The 12,078-nt window shown below is 48.6% G+C and overlaps 1 protein-coding gene across 3 annotated transcripts in view; it reads left to right on the forward strand.

Moving 5' to 3' along the window:
• Window positions 1–12,078, forward strand: part of NTRK3 (neurotrophic receptor tyrosine kinase 3) — a 369,430-nt gene that overhangs the window by 118,950 nt on the left and 238,402 nt on the right. For all 3 annotated transcript variants that reach the window (XM_036844028.1, XM_036844029.1, XM_036844030.1), the window contains exons 5-8: window positions 3,615–3,772; window positions 4,560–4,702; window positions 5,340–5,481; window positions 5,975–6,271. In XM_036844028.1, coding sequence (XP_036699923.1) covers window positions 3,615–3,772; window positions 4,560–4,702; window positions 5,340–5,481; window positions 5,975–6,271 — 740 coding nt within the window. The remainder of the gene's footprint in view (window positions 1–3,614; window positions 3,773–4,559; window positions 4,703–5,339; window positions 5,482–5,974; window positions 6,272–12,078) is intronic.

Here is a 12,078-nt window from a genome sequence, read left to right on the forward strand (position 1 = left end):
ATTTTTACAGCTACTTAATAATGAATGACCACATCTTGTCAAGTAAGCAACTGGGAAAAATCAGGCTGACCTGGTTCAGTTTGCATGTGTTCCGGCATCTGGACCCTTAGTATCCTTCCAGCAGGGCTGCCAGGCCTCTCCTCACAGCCCCTCCCACGTGACTCCCAGCCACTGCTACAACTCCCTTTCCCCAGAAACACCGGGCAGGGAATCTGACCTCCTGTGTTTCCTAAGGAAGCCCTCAGAGGTTCCCTTCCCCTGCTTCCTCCTTGTTGTGAGGGTCAGAGGGGGTGAGGCATGTAAGGCCTTCAGCATAGTGCTGGGCACAGAGTAAATGCAATGCAAACATTATTATCCAATTATTTTTATGACTTCCCTCTCATTTTCTCCTGTCTACCTTTTCTCTCTCCTCTCCCTCATTTCTCAGCTGCAGAAGCATCTGCCTTGACCCCAGGGCAAACCCCTCCAAGGGTCCTGGACCTCATCCGTCACTTTCCTGCTCTAGGACCTTACCTTCCCCTCCTCACCCCCAGCCCTGCCCTGACCTGATTCCTAACATGTTTCCCCTCTTCCTTTCCACTGGTTTTTCTCTTCTGTTTTCAACCAAAGATGCTTCTGTCTTTCATTGACTTCCTGTCCCTTGGAGCTTAAAATCTTGGGGTCATCTTTTACTCTTTCCTTTTCTTCTACCTCCAAGGAAGCACCAAATACCACCTTGTCTTCCTTTATGATGTTTGCTCCATCTTCCCCTTCCCTCTCCCCAATTTTTACCTCTCTACTCCAGGCTCTTAGTAACTAGGCAGCCGTTCTCTCACGGTGGTCCAGGGTCCCATGGGGATCCCCAAGACCCTTACAGGGAGACCAAGAGGTTAAATCTGTTTTCATAATAACTCTGAGACGTTACTTGCCTTTTTCATTCCCATGTGCAGTGGAGTTTTCCAGAGGCCACGTGACATATGTTAAGATCATTCCTCTGATGCCTGATGGAGTTTGTGCTAATGCATTCTTGTGTTTTAAAATTTTCTCAGTTTAAATTTCTAATATGGTAAATCGTGATAGGTATAATCCACCTAAAAGTTCTTTGAGACCCTCAGTCATCTTTAAGAGTGAAAAGGAGTGCTGAGACCAAAAAGTTTGAGAACATTGACCTGGAGCCTGCCAGCCTATATGGTACCTATATGTGAATGAGAAAAGATGCCTTTTCTGGGTGGATAGAGCCCCATGCCAGGTACCAGGTCTGGTCAAGGGTATGCAGGCTGGATTTCATCCCCCATTCATCCCTTTGGCTGGGTGCATTGAGACATGCACGGACTTCAGCACTGTACACGGTGACCCTGTGTTTATCAGACATCCTAACCGGGGTCCCAGTCTCCGGCTCTCCTCCTCTCTGGTTGATCCTGTTCAGCATTGCTGGATTACTCTTCTTACAGTTTTGTTCACTTCATTCTCCAACTACAAGGGCCTCGGTGGTTCCCACTGCCTCCTGGATGCATTTCAAGCTTCCTGATGCGGCAGTGAATGTCCTCCAACATCTGGCTTCCACTTGCCCTTCCAGCTTTATTTCCCGGTGCTCCTGCTGTAGCACAAGCTTTCTTTCCTGTTTTCACAGTCCAGCGTACCTCCTCCCTCTAACTCTTCCCCATGTCTTTCCCTCCACGAGCTTCCAAAGTTCAGGGATCCTGCTTACTCCTCCTAGAATCTCCCATCTAGCTATGCCTTGCACGTGATAGACGGCGGGGAAAGTGCATGAATTTTGGAGTCCAACAGGCTAAGCTGTGAAGCCCTGCTTTGTCACATACCAGCCGAGGGACCTTGAGCACGTGACTTGACTCCTCCAAACGCAGGAGGGGGTCCCTCTTGTGCATGACGATGAGAGACTGGCTGACTCTGAGTGCAGCTGTGAGAGGCAGATGCTTGGTGAAGGTTAGTTCTTGTCTCCTTTGCTGAAAGAGTGTGGTGTGCAGAGCAAAGTCATGGGCACTTTTAGACTAAGAGGATATCATACAGGCGTGTTTGCACATTCTACCTGTGCTGTCCTGTTGGCTAGAAAGCACTGATTCCTCCCCTCCAAGGGCCTCACTTTTTTCTGAAAGCTGGTTAATGCTGATGCGTGCTTCACTACTTTGGAATTTGCCAGTTGTCAAAAATATCCTGGGTCTTAGTGCAGTTACCCAAGTGGCCCTCCCTCTGGGCACCAATAGAGTCATCCCCTTACTGGTCCAGAAAGAGAATCATGTTCCCCTGAGTGATCCTGGCATTCAGATTTATCAGGTGCCCTTGACTTTAAGAGTTTTACATCAGCTTATGCCCTTCAATTGTCCCCCTAAGGAGATAACTCCCTCTAGAGGGGAGGTGACTCCCTCTAAGTCACAAGGAAAATGAATGGAGAAGGAAGGCCTTGAACTTGACTCTTCCTCCATCAGACAGTTTTCTTTACCAAGCTGAGTGCTCCTGGAAAACAGGGACTAATTATTCATTTCTGTTTCAGCAGCACTCAGCCCACAGCCAGACATGGATGAGGTGCTTATTAAGGATTTTGTTGAATTTATGAAGGAATAAAGCTGGTCCCAAGATGGGCTTTGAGCAGATATTGAAAACAGCAAACCACCTTCTCCCCAGGGAGAATAGCTCCATTCTTCCTTCTTCCCTCCCTCCCTTCCTTCCTTCCTTCCTTCCTTCCGCCCTTCCTTCCTCCCTCCCTCCTTTTATTCATTCAACAGGTATTTATGTGCCAGGCTCAGTTATAGGTACTGGAGATATAGCAATGAACCTAATAGGCAATGTCTCTGACTTTGATGGAACTTAGTTTTTATTTGGGGAGACATAATAAACAAGCAAGCAAATAAATATTTATTTTTTAATTTTTAGATTTTTTTTTTTTTTATCCATTCTGTATATACTAATTTGCATCTGCTAGCCCCAAACTTCCAAGCGAGCAAATAAATAGTTAAAGTGATGCTGGGCAGTGACAAATACTAGAAAGAAGAAAATAGTTGGGCAAGGGACTGGGCAGTGTGAGGGCAGGGGTTGGTGGTAGCTTTCCTATAGAAGTAGTCAGAGAAGGCTATATGATTCCTTAATGAAGGGAGGGAGTTGATCTAGCAGATATGTTCTGAGTCCAAACTCTGTAGGCAGAAAGGACAACAAGTGCAAAGGCCCTGAGGCAGGAGCATGCAGGTCATCCTGGTAAACTTGACACACAGCAAGGTCAGAGTGGCTGAAGAAGAGGAGGAGAGGGTGAGGCAGGCGATGAAGTCAGAGAGGTGACAGAGGGTGGTATAGATCCTGTAGGCCTTTGACTTTGACTTTCAAAGAGTTGGGAGGCCACTGGAGGGTTTTGAGAACAGGAGCTTCCCAAGACAATGTATTTTAAAGGTCTCTTTGCCAGGTAAGTTCAGTGGAGTGGATTTTTTTGGAATGAGTTTATTTGTTTAAAAACTAAATAAATTCATGGACTTCTATAAGTATTTTTTACTTCTTTGGAGACCTTGCTAAACCCTTCTCTCCTTAGTCCCTGAGGAGCAGGTGGGGGCCCATGCATGGCGTGACAGCCCTGGGAGGGAGCTGGGCCACCTTCGGTTCAGGGGTTCCCTTCCCTCGCTTCTTGCCCACAGGAGGTTGGAGCAGAACTTCTTCAACTGCAGCTGTGACATCCGCTGGATGCAGCTGTGGCAGGAGCAGGGGGAGGCCAAGCTGAACAGCCAGAACCTCTACTGCATCAGTGCCGACGGCTCCCAGCTCCCACTTTTCCGCATGAACATCAGCCAGTGCGGTGAGTGAGCCGCCCGGTCCCAGCTGGCTCCACGCGGGCCTCCCTCAGACACCAGGGGCGGTGCTGCTCATCAGCTGGAAAAGCCAGCGCCTTCCTTCCCCACTGCCCTCCCAGCCTTGAACTCTGCACTGGGTGCAGATCCAGCTCCCCTCTTACCTCCTTGCTCATTCTTGTCCCTTCATGAGCCTGCCGTGGGAAGGTTGGTTCCAGGGATGCAGAAAGGGGTTAAGTGTGCTCTTTGTCATTGGACCAGAGTCCTTTCTCTCTGTCAGTTCCCTGTTAAGCAAACCTGAAGGAGTGTTATGTCCAGGTGTGGTCTCTGGATCTCCTGTATCAGGAGCATCTAAGGCACTTTTAGAGAAGCAGATGTCTGGGTCCATCCACAGACTTATGAGATCAGAATATCTGGGGATGAGTTTGGAAATCTGAATTTCTAGCAAGATCCCCATGGGATTCTGAAGCGGACCAAAGTTTTGAGAACCAGTGCCCAAAGTGGAAGATGTCATTTGATGTCATTGTTAGAGCTGCATTCCTTCAGCAACTGTCCTCCTCACCAATCCCTGCTCCCCAACCACCATGTCCAACTTCATGGGCTTACATCTTGAGTTCTACCATCTGCTTGGGAGGTGGTGTGAAGCTTCTGGGACTTGGGGGACTTCTGAGAGGTCAGGCAGGTTTTGTGGAGTCATTATTGGACAAAGCAAGCAGTGCCACCATTGCCCCCATGGACAAAGTTTTGGTAGCAAGTATTTGCCTATTTTTTCACCCACACTGTCCTCCCTCCCAGACCTGCCTGAGATCAGCGTGAGCCATGCCAACCTGACCGTACGGGAGGGTGACAATGCTGTCATCACTTGCAATGGCTCTGGATCGCCGCTGCCCGACGTGGACTGGATAGTCACCGGACTGCAGTCCATCAACACCCACCAGGTAGGCGTCCGAGGCTTGGGCCCTATCACCTGTTAGTCTTAATGAGCTAAAATCATGAATAGAAGCAAGAGACATGAGAATAAGGAAGAAGAAGAGGGGAAGTTTGTGGTCCTATTTCTATAGGAAGAAGCACGTAGACTTGGGTTCCACCCAGCTGCAACATTTTCTAGCCAACTTAATCTTGAACATGCTATAAACATCTCTGTACCTTACTTTCCTCATCTGTGAAATGGGTATAATGCTACCATTCATCTCATGGGATAAGTGTGAGTGTTACCTGAGCTCTTGACTGTAGAGAGCTTGGCCCTTGGTCAATGTGCCTTCACCAGCAAGGCCTCCTTCACCTACTGCCCAGCTTTCCTTTTGATTCCTAAAGGTGTTTGGGGGTTAGGTGGGGGAGCCACCCTTGTAGAAACTGTTTGATTGTTGTCTTTTTATTGTACCATCATCTAATTTTTCTTTTTTCTTTTATCTTTTCCTAAATTTTTATTGTGGTAAAGTATACATAACTTAAAATGTACAGTCTTAAACATTTTTTTAGTTATTATAAAATATTAGCTCTATTCTCCATGTTGTACAATACATCCCTGCAGCTTATTTTATACACATGATTATTGTTTTTTTATTGGGTTTTTAGACAAATCTGAACTGGACCAATGTACACGCCATCAACCTGACGCTGGTAAATGTGACGAGTGAGGACAACGGCTTCACCCTGACGTGCATTGCAGAGAACGTGGTGGGCATGAGCAATGCCAGCGTCGCCCTCACTGTCCACTGTGAGCGGATGCCCTTGTTGGGGGCGGCTGGGACCCTGGGGATCTCAGCACAGGAGGCTGGGGCCGGGCAGAGCTGCTGCAATGGGCCTGGTCCACCAGGAGGGGCAGAAAGACTCCTGTGGGGCAGGACTGAGCAAATCAAGACAGTCCTTGACTAGTAACCCCAGAAAGGGTGTCCCTGTCCCTCAGAAGATGATGTGCCTCCAACTCAGCTCTGACTTTACTCCTAAGTTGGCCCAAGTCTGCCTTTTGCTAAACCCCTAAAAGGTCATGAGAGGGAACCCTCCAGCTGTAGTGGATCCAGGAAGCTTGAGCGAAGACAGACATCTCTTCCCCTCTTTGAGGGTGGTGTTGGGGGGGAAACCTCTGATTCCCTCAGGTCTTTTTAGAGCGGGGTAGGGAAGAATTGGGTTGCCCACGCCAGCTCCTGGAAGGCTGCTCTGGGACCCCGGAGGCTCTGTGTTCTGGGCGTCAGCTGGCCTTTCCCCGGCAGACCCCCCGCGCGTGGTGAGCCTGGAGGAGCCTGAGCTGCGCCTGGAACATTGCATCGAGTTCGTGGTGCGCGGCAACCCGCCGCCCACACTGCACTGGCTGCACAACGGGCAGCCGCTGCGTGAGTCCAAGATCATCCACGTGGAGTACTACCAGGAGGGCGAGGTCTCCGAGGGATGCCTGCTCTTCAACAAGCCCACCCACTACAACAACGGCAACTATACCCTCATCGCCAAGAACCCCCTGGGCACAGCCAACCAGACCATCAATGGCCACTTCCTCAAGGAGCCCTTTCCAGGTGAGGGCAGGGCTGCTCTGGGGTGACTGATCCCCTCCAGGAGCTCAGGGGCACGGGGAGTGGGGGCTTGAGAGGAGAAGCAGCATCAACACAAACACCGTCATCAACGACAACCAAACACACACTGGAACATATTCAGCCATCACCAGAATTTTGTGCAAACTAGATGAAGTCTCTGATTTCCAATAGCAGTCACAGTGAAAACCAAGACCCCCTCAGAAATACACAGCTGTACATATAAGGGTGTGTGGTGTTACGGTAGAGAAAGTGGGGACTTGAGAGGTGGATAAGAATGGCGGAGAATCCGGACCCAATTCTTTTTCTTGTTGGGGGACTCTGGGCATGATCGTTGCCTCAATACCCTCATCTGTGAAATGGGCATGATTGTACTTCTCCCATAAGAATCTCGTGACTTTTAAATACCGTAAAGTAGACAAAGCACGTATCACAGGCTTTGGTACCTATTGGTGGTTTGATGACCTTCCATTACAAGGGGCTTCAGGGTCTATCTGGTTCAACCCCTCATGTAACAGGCAAGTGAACAGAATCTTTCCACTTGCTGGGTAGTAATAAGGCCTTGGCTGGGTTTCCAGGTCTGTGGCTCTTTTCCTCTAGCTCCGTGGTGAGCTGATGGGTGGAGGGTACCTGATGCTGTCAGCCTGGATGGTGCTGATTCTAGTGGACGGGGTCATTGAAATGATGAAAGAGCTTTGTTTGAGTATTTGGGAGGGGAGTCTGTCTTTCTCTGTCTGGGCTAGGATGTTTCAAATACCTTCCTCAAGTTAGAGGAGAAGAAAATACTCCCAAGAGTTTAGTGAAAGTGGTTGCAGCATCTCTTGGGGATGGTTTTGGTAGCTGATAAGTTTCTGTCAGTGAAGCCATGTATCTTTGGTGACCTTGGTGATGTCTGCTGGGAACAGGCTAGATGACCTCTTGGCCTTCAATTCCTGGAAATCCAGGATTCTAATGAGATAAAGGGGAGTGTAAAGACTGATCTCGATCTCTCTGTCTCTCTCATACATACACACACAGGGCAGTGGATGACTAGCGCCGTGCAGCATCTGCTTATGTGAAGGTGATTTCACAGCATACAGATAATCAGAGGGTAGCAGTTCCAAGAGGCCTTTTTAATCTTAGTGCAAGGAAACTCAAACTTTAGAGGCTTTGAGAGAAACTCTGGAGAGATGAGGCTGCCTGAGAAGCTAAATTCTTGCCACTGAGGGCCAGGGGATGGCGGAGCCATCACTCAGGAGAGGACTGAGAACGTGCCGATGTTTGATACCCTGGCCATCCCATATGGTCCTACATTTCCAACATCATTCCCAGTATGCCCAGTAAGAGGCCTCAGGACACTTCCCACTGTGGGCCACACGGGAGCTGGAAGAGTCCCGGCTCACACTGCAGAAGCAGCAGCTTTTAGATGCAGAGATACTTTGCTTTTCGGGGCCAAAGTCAGGCTAGGCTTTGTTGGCATAAAGGGCTGGAGTGGCCCTTTGCACTGCTTGTGCCCATCTAGTGATTAGAGAATGGAATCTGTTTTTAAAGAGGAGAGTCGACACTCCCTGATGGGCGAGGAGTGAAGCCCTCGCCAAAGGAATGCTTCTGTTTCCAAAGGGAAGCTTCTGGGGCCTGGCGAGAGCAGGAGCCCTGGAATGCTCGGGAGGGAGGGGAGCCACCTGGCTTCTGCACGCAGAGGGTGTCCTGGCCCTGGGGCAGCAGGAGCAGTGGGCACGGCTTTTCCTTTGTCCTCCCTCCGCTTGGGAGGGAAGCAGTTCTCAGCATCCTTCCAGCCATGCAGACACCTCCTCTGTCCCCAGGAGACACAGCTGCCCCTCCTCTTCATCTCTGGATACGCCCGTCACCTTTTCAGGTCTCCTCAGGCCAGTGGTTCTCAAAGAGTGGTCTCCAGACCAGCAGCCTCCGCATCACCTGGGCAGGTGTTAGAACTCAAATCCTGGAGCCCCACCCAAACCTACTGAATCAGAAACTGTGGGGTGAGGCCCGGCAGTCTGTATTTTAACAAGCCGCCCGCCCCCGAAAATTCAGACGCTCCCTCGTTTGCCGTCTCCTGCCGTGGCATTTGGTGGACCCAGGAGGCCAGAGGGAGGGTGAAGTTACAGAGGAACTTGAAGGGAAACAGCTCACCTGAAGTGGGTCCCTCAAACCCATCTACACCCTGCCAGGGCCATCCTGTGCGAAGGTTTGCTTGTTTGTAAAGGAATCAATGGATAATGGAAAGGCAGTGACAGGGAAAAGATGGGCCAGTCATGTCAAGAGACAAAATATCTAGGCGTCAGGAGAGTAAATTATCCAGGGGAGTGGACAGTAAACCTCGCACCTGCTGAGCCTGGATACAAAGGCTCTCGGTGGACTCCTGCTCTTCTCTTGCTGTGGTGTGGGGACGTCGTATTTGTCATCTGTACCCCTCTCGCTCGCAGGCAGCAAAACATAGACATTAAGAGCAAGGGTTCTGAAATCAGACAGATGGAGCTATTATCCTATCTGTGGCCCTACTGGCTCCGAGAATGGGGCTTAGCACATGGTTGGCGTGAGGTGAAGGATGATCACTGCTCGGTGCCTCTGTTTCTTCATCTGTGAAATGGGAATGATAACCAGAGCTCCTGCCTAAATTGCCCTGAGGATGAATGAAGTGATGTCCACCCAGTGTTTAGCTCTGTGTCCGGACAGAGGGAAGGTTCAATAGCTGTTGGCTACGACTAGGATTCTAGGTGGAGAGTTTAGGAGTTGAGTTTAGGAGTTGTAGATCTGGTTGTCACTCTCTAATTAAGCTGATAAGTTCTAACAGACAGCCTTCAGGTAGCTTACTAGGATAGTGGTTATGGAGTCACAATGCCAAGATTCAGATTCTCATTCAATTGCTTATCGGCTCTGTGATCTCAGGCAAATTACTCAATCCCCTGCTTCTGCCTCAAAGACTGTAGTGAAGATTAATTCACACATAGTGGATTAATCTACCTAAAATATTTCCCACAGTGCTTGGGACAGAGTAAGCACAGAATTACTGTTTGTTTTTATTATTATATTAAAAAAAAACTCACCCAAGGGCAACTGAAAAGAGATTTGGGGGAAAAACAGAGATCTGAAGGTGAGGGTCTCCTTTCCTGACTGTTCATGGGCTGGAGACCCACGGGAGAGATTTGATTACATTGAATATATTCAGTGGAGCCGTCTGCAGATGCAGAGGCCTCCATCAGAAGGATTTTTTCAGAGCAGGACATTGAAATGAAAATGTTCTGGAAAAGCTTTTTGTAAACTTCACATGCTATACAAATGGTGGTGTTTCCTTCTGCATTTCCAAAGAAGCACTAGAATGTTCAGCCTGGAGTTCAGCCTTAGTGTAGGAACCAGTCCCTGGAAAGGGAGATTTGCTCTAGGAGCATGGAATCCTCTTTGGTGTTCCAGGGATCTGGGCCTAAGAGTGGGGTCCATGAGGAGTCAGGGATCCGAGTGTCAGGGGAGGCTGGGGATCATGTTAGGGTCGAGGTGGTACCTGGAAGGTCACCGTTTGGGGATCCTTAGATGATGATGTGATAGAAGGAGGAATGTTGCCAAGGTATGTGTGTGTGTGTGTGTGTGTATGTGTGTTTGCCTGCACATGTGCAACAAATATCTGAGAACACTTGACAGAACGTTTAGGAATAAGCGAGCTGCCATAACTCTTGAATTCTCATTTCTTTTTACCTGACTGGGAAGTCTCTTCATCATGATCTTGTGACAGCAGAAACCAAAATTCCGTCAGGGCCCTGGGTACAAACCATGGGGGACACCATTGCCCCAGTGCCCCTAGCCGCATCAAGGCTGGTTTCTTTCCCCAAAAAACTTGTTGAGACTAGAATGTGGTCCCAACCTGCCAGTGCTGGGGGAAAGGAGGCGGCAGCAACGTGTGGCCTTCTGTGCTGGTTGGGCAGAGCATGTGGACGCCTGGCACAGCTCCCTCCTCCCTCCTCACACCTGAAGCCAGGGCATCTCTTCTCGTTATCACGTCTCTGTGCATCTCTCTCTATCTGGACGCAAGCTGCTGCCTCTCTTCTCCATTCTCTGGATCCCACTGGCTTTTCCCACTGGGTTTTTCTTGAGGCATTTGGGATCTGGAGGAGACACGTGCCTTGCTTTCATGCCCAGTTCCTGTTCAGACTCAGATGCTGCCTTGGCACACTGGTCCGGTTGTCCTCCCAGCCTGCTGGTGCGGGCTGAGGTGAGGACCACTCTTGGGTACCATCCTTTTCCAGGGTGAAGTTCTGAGTCCTCCCACAGGTTAGAGAGAACCCAGGAGGTCTGGCTGTTCCAAGGCTTGTGTGCTTCCTGAGTGTATAAATGTTTCCAGGCTCTTGCAAAGGAGGTAAGCATTCATAGGCTGATTGAGAGATTACAGGGTTTATTTACAGATTCGGCCAAAACATTTGGCTGACGTGAGCATATTCTCTAATAAATGAGAGCCTTATGAGAAATATGCAAATTGGTGTTAACTAGGAATTGATCTGGCACCTCTCTTTTCTCAGGCTCTGAAGCCAAGGCTAGGGCCCCCTTGCCTCCATCCTCCTCCCAAATCAGCCATTTGGTCACCTGAAGTTTAGAAGAGGGTGGGGGACCTGAAGGGCACACTCAGGAATCTGGAGAAAGCTGTATTGCTCTCCCGCAAAACAACACAAAGTGAATGATGAACAAGCAACCTATTAACAGTGAATTTACTGTGAATACCTATTAACAGTGAATTTACTGTGACTACCTATTAACAGTGAATTTACTGTGAATACCTATTAACAGTGAATTTACTGTGAATAAGACTTTCTCTAAGGGACTCCTTCCCAGAAAGCATCCATTTTCCCCGCGGGTAGTTAGGGAAGAATATTTGCTGGCGCATACTTGATACAGCTATGACTACAATGACTGTGAAAGCCTAGCCAAGGGCCTGGTAAATGGAAGACCCGCGGTGAATGAATGAACGAATAAGTTGTTCTTATTTCTCAGGGTGTGGTAGGCTTGTGCCAGGAGGAGGTGGAGTAAAATGCAGTGGTTCTCAAAGGGACCAGCAAGCCTCCCCATCATCTGAAAACTTGTTCGAAATGCAAAATTCTCAAGACCTCCCCCAGACCTCCTGAGTCAGAACCTCGGGGGTGAGGACCAATAATCCATATTTCTTTAAAAATTTTTAAAGGATTTTTAACTTTTCATTTTGAAATAGTTTGAGATTTACCAAAAAAGTTACAAAATAGTACCGTGAAAGCTTCCTTATACTGTTCACCCAGCTTCCCCCAATGTTACCGTCTTACATGACTACAGGGCAGTGATCAAAACCAGGAGAGTGACGTTGATACAACCCTATTACCTGATCTACAGACTTTATCTAAATCTTACCAGTTGTCCCACTGCTGTCCTTTTCTTCTCTGAGATCCAATCCAGGATTATATTGATACATTGTATTTAGCTGCCATGTTACCTTATTCTCTTTAAATCTGGGGCAGGTCTTCAGTCTTTCACGATCTGTGCACTTCTGAAGGATCCTCACTAGTTACTTTGTAGACTGTCCCACAATTTGGGTTTGCCTGATGTTTTCTCACAATTGAATGCCAGTTAGGCATTTTTGGCAGGAACACTGCAGAAGTGATGCTGTGCCCGTTCAGTACGTTGTGTCGGGTACACGACGTCTGTACTTTTTTTTTTAATAATTATTTTGAGAATGCTTGTTCCTTTTTTTTTTTTAATTAATTTATTTATTTATATATTTTTTGGCTGTGTTGGGTCTTCGTCTCTGTGCGAGGGCTTTCTCAAGTTGCGGCGAGCGGGGG

Source organism: Balaenoptera musculus, chromosome 2 (assembly GCF_009873245.2).
Source record: "Balaenoptera musculus isolate JJ_BM4_2016_0621 chromosome 2, mBalMus1.pri.v3, whole genome shotgun sequence".
Taxonomy (NCBI): domain Eukaryota; kingdom Metazoa; phylum Chordata; class Mammalia; order Artiodactyla; family Balaenopteridae; genus Balaenoptera; species Balaenoptera musculus.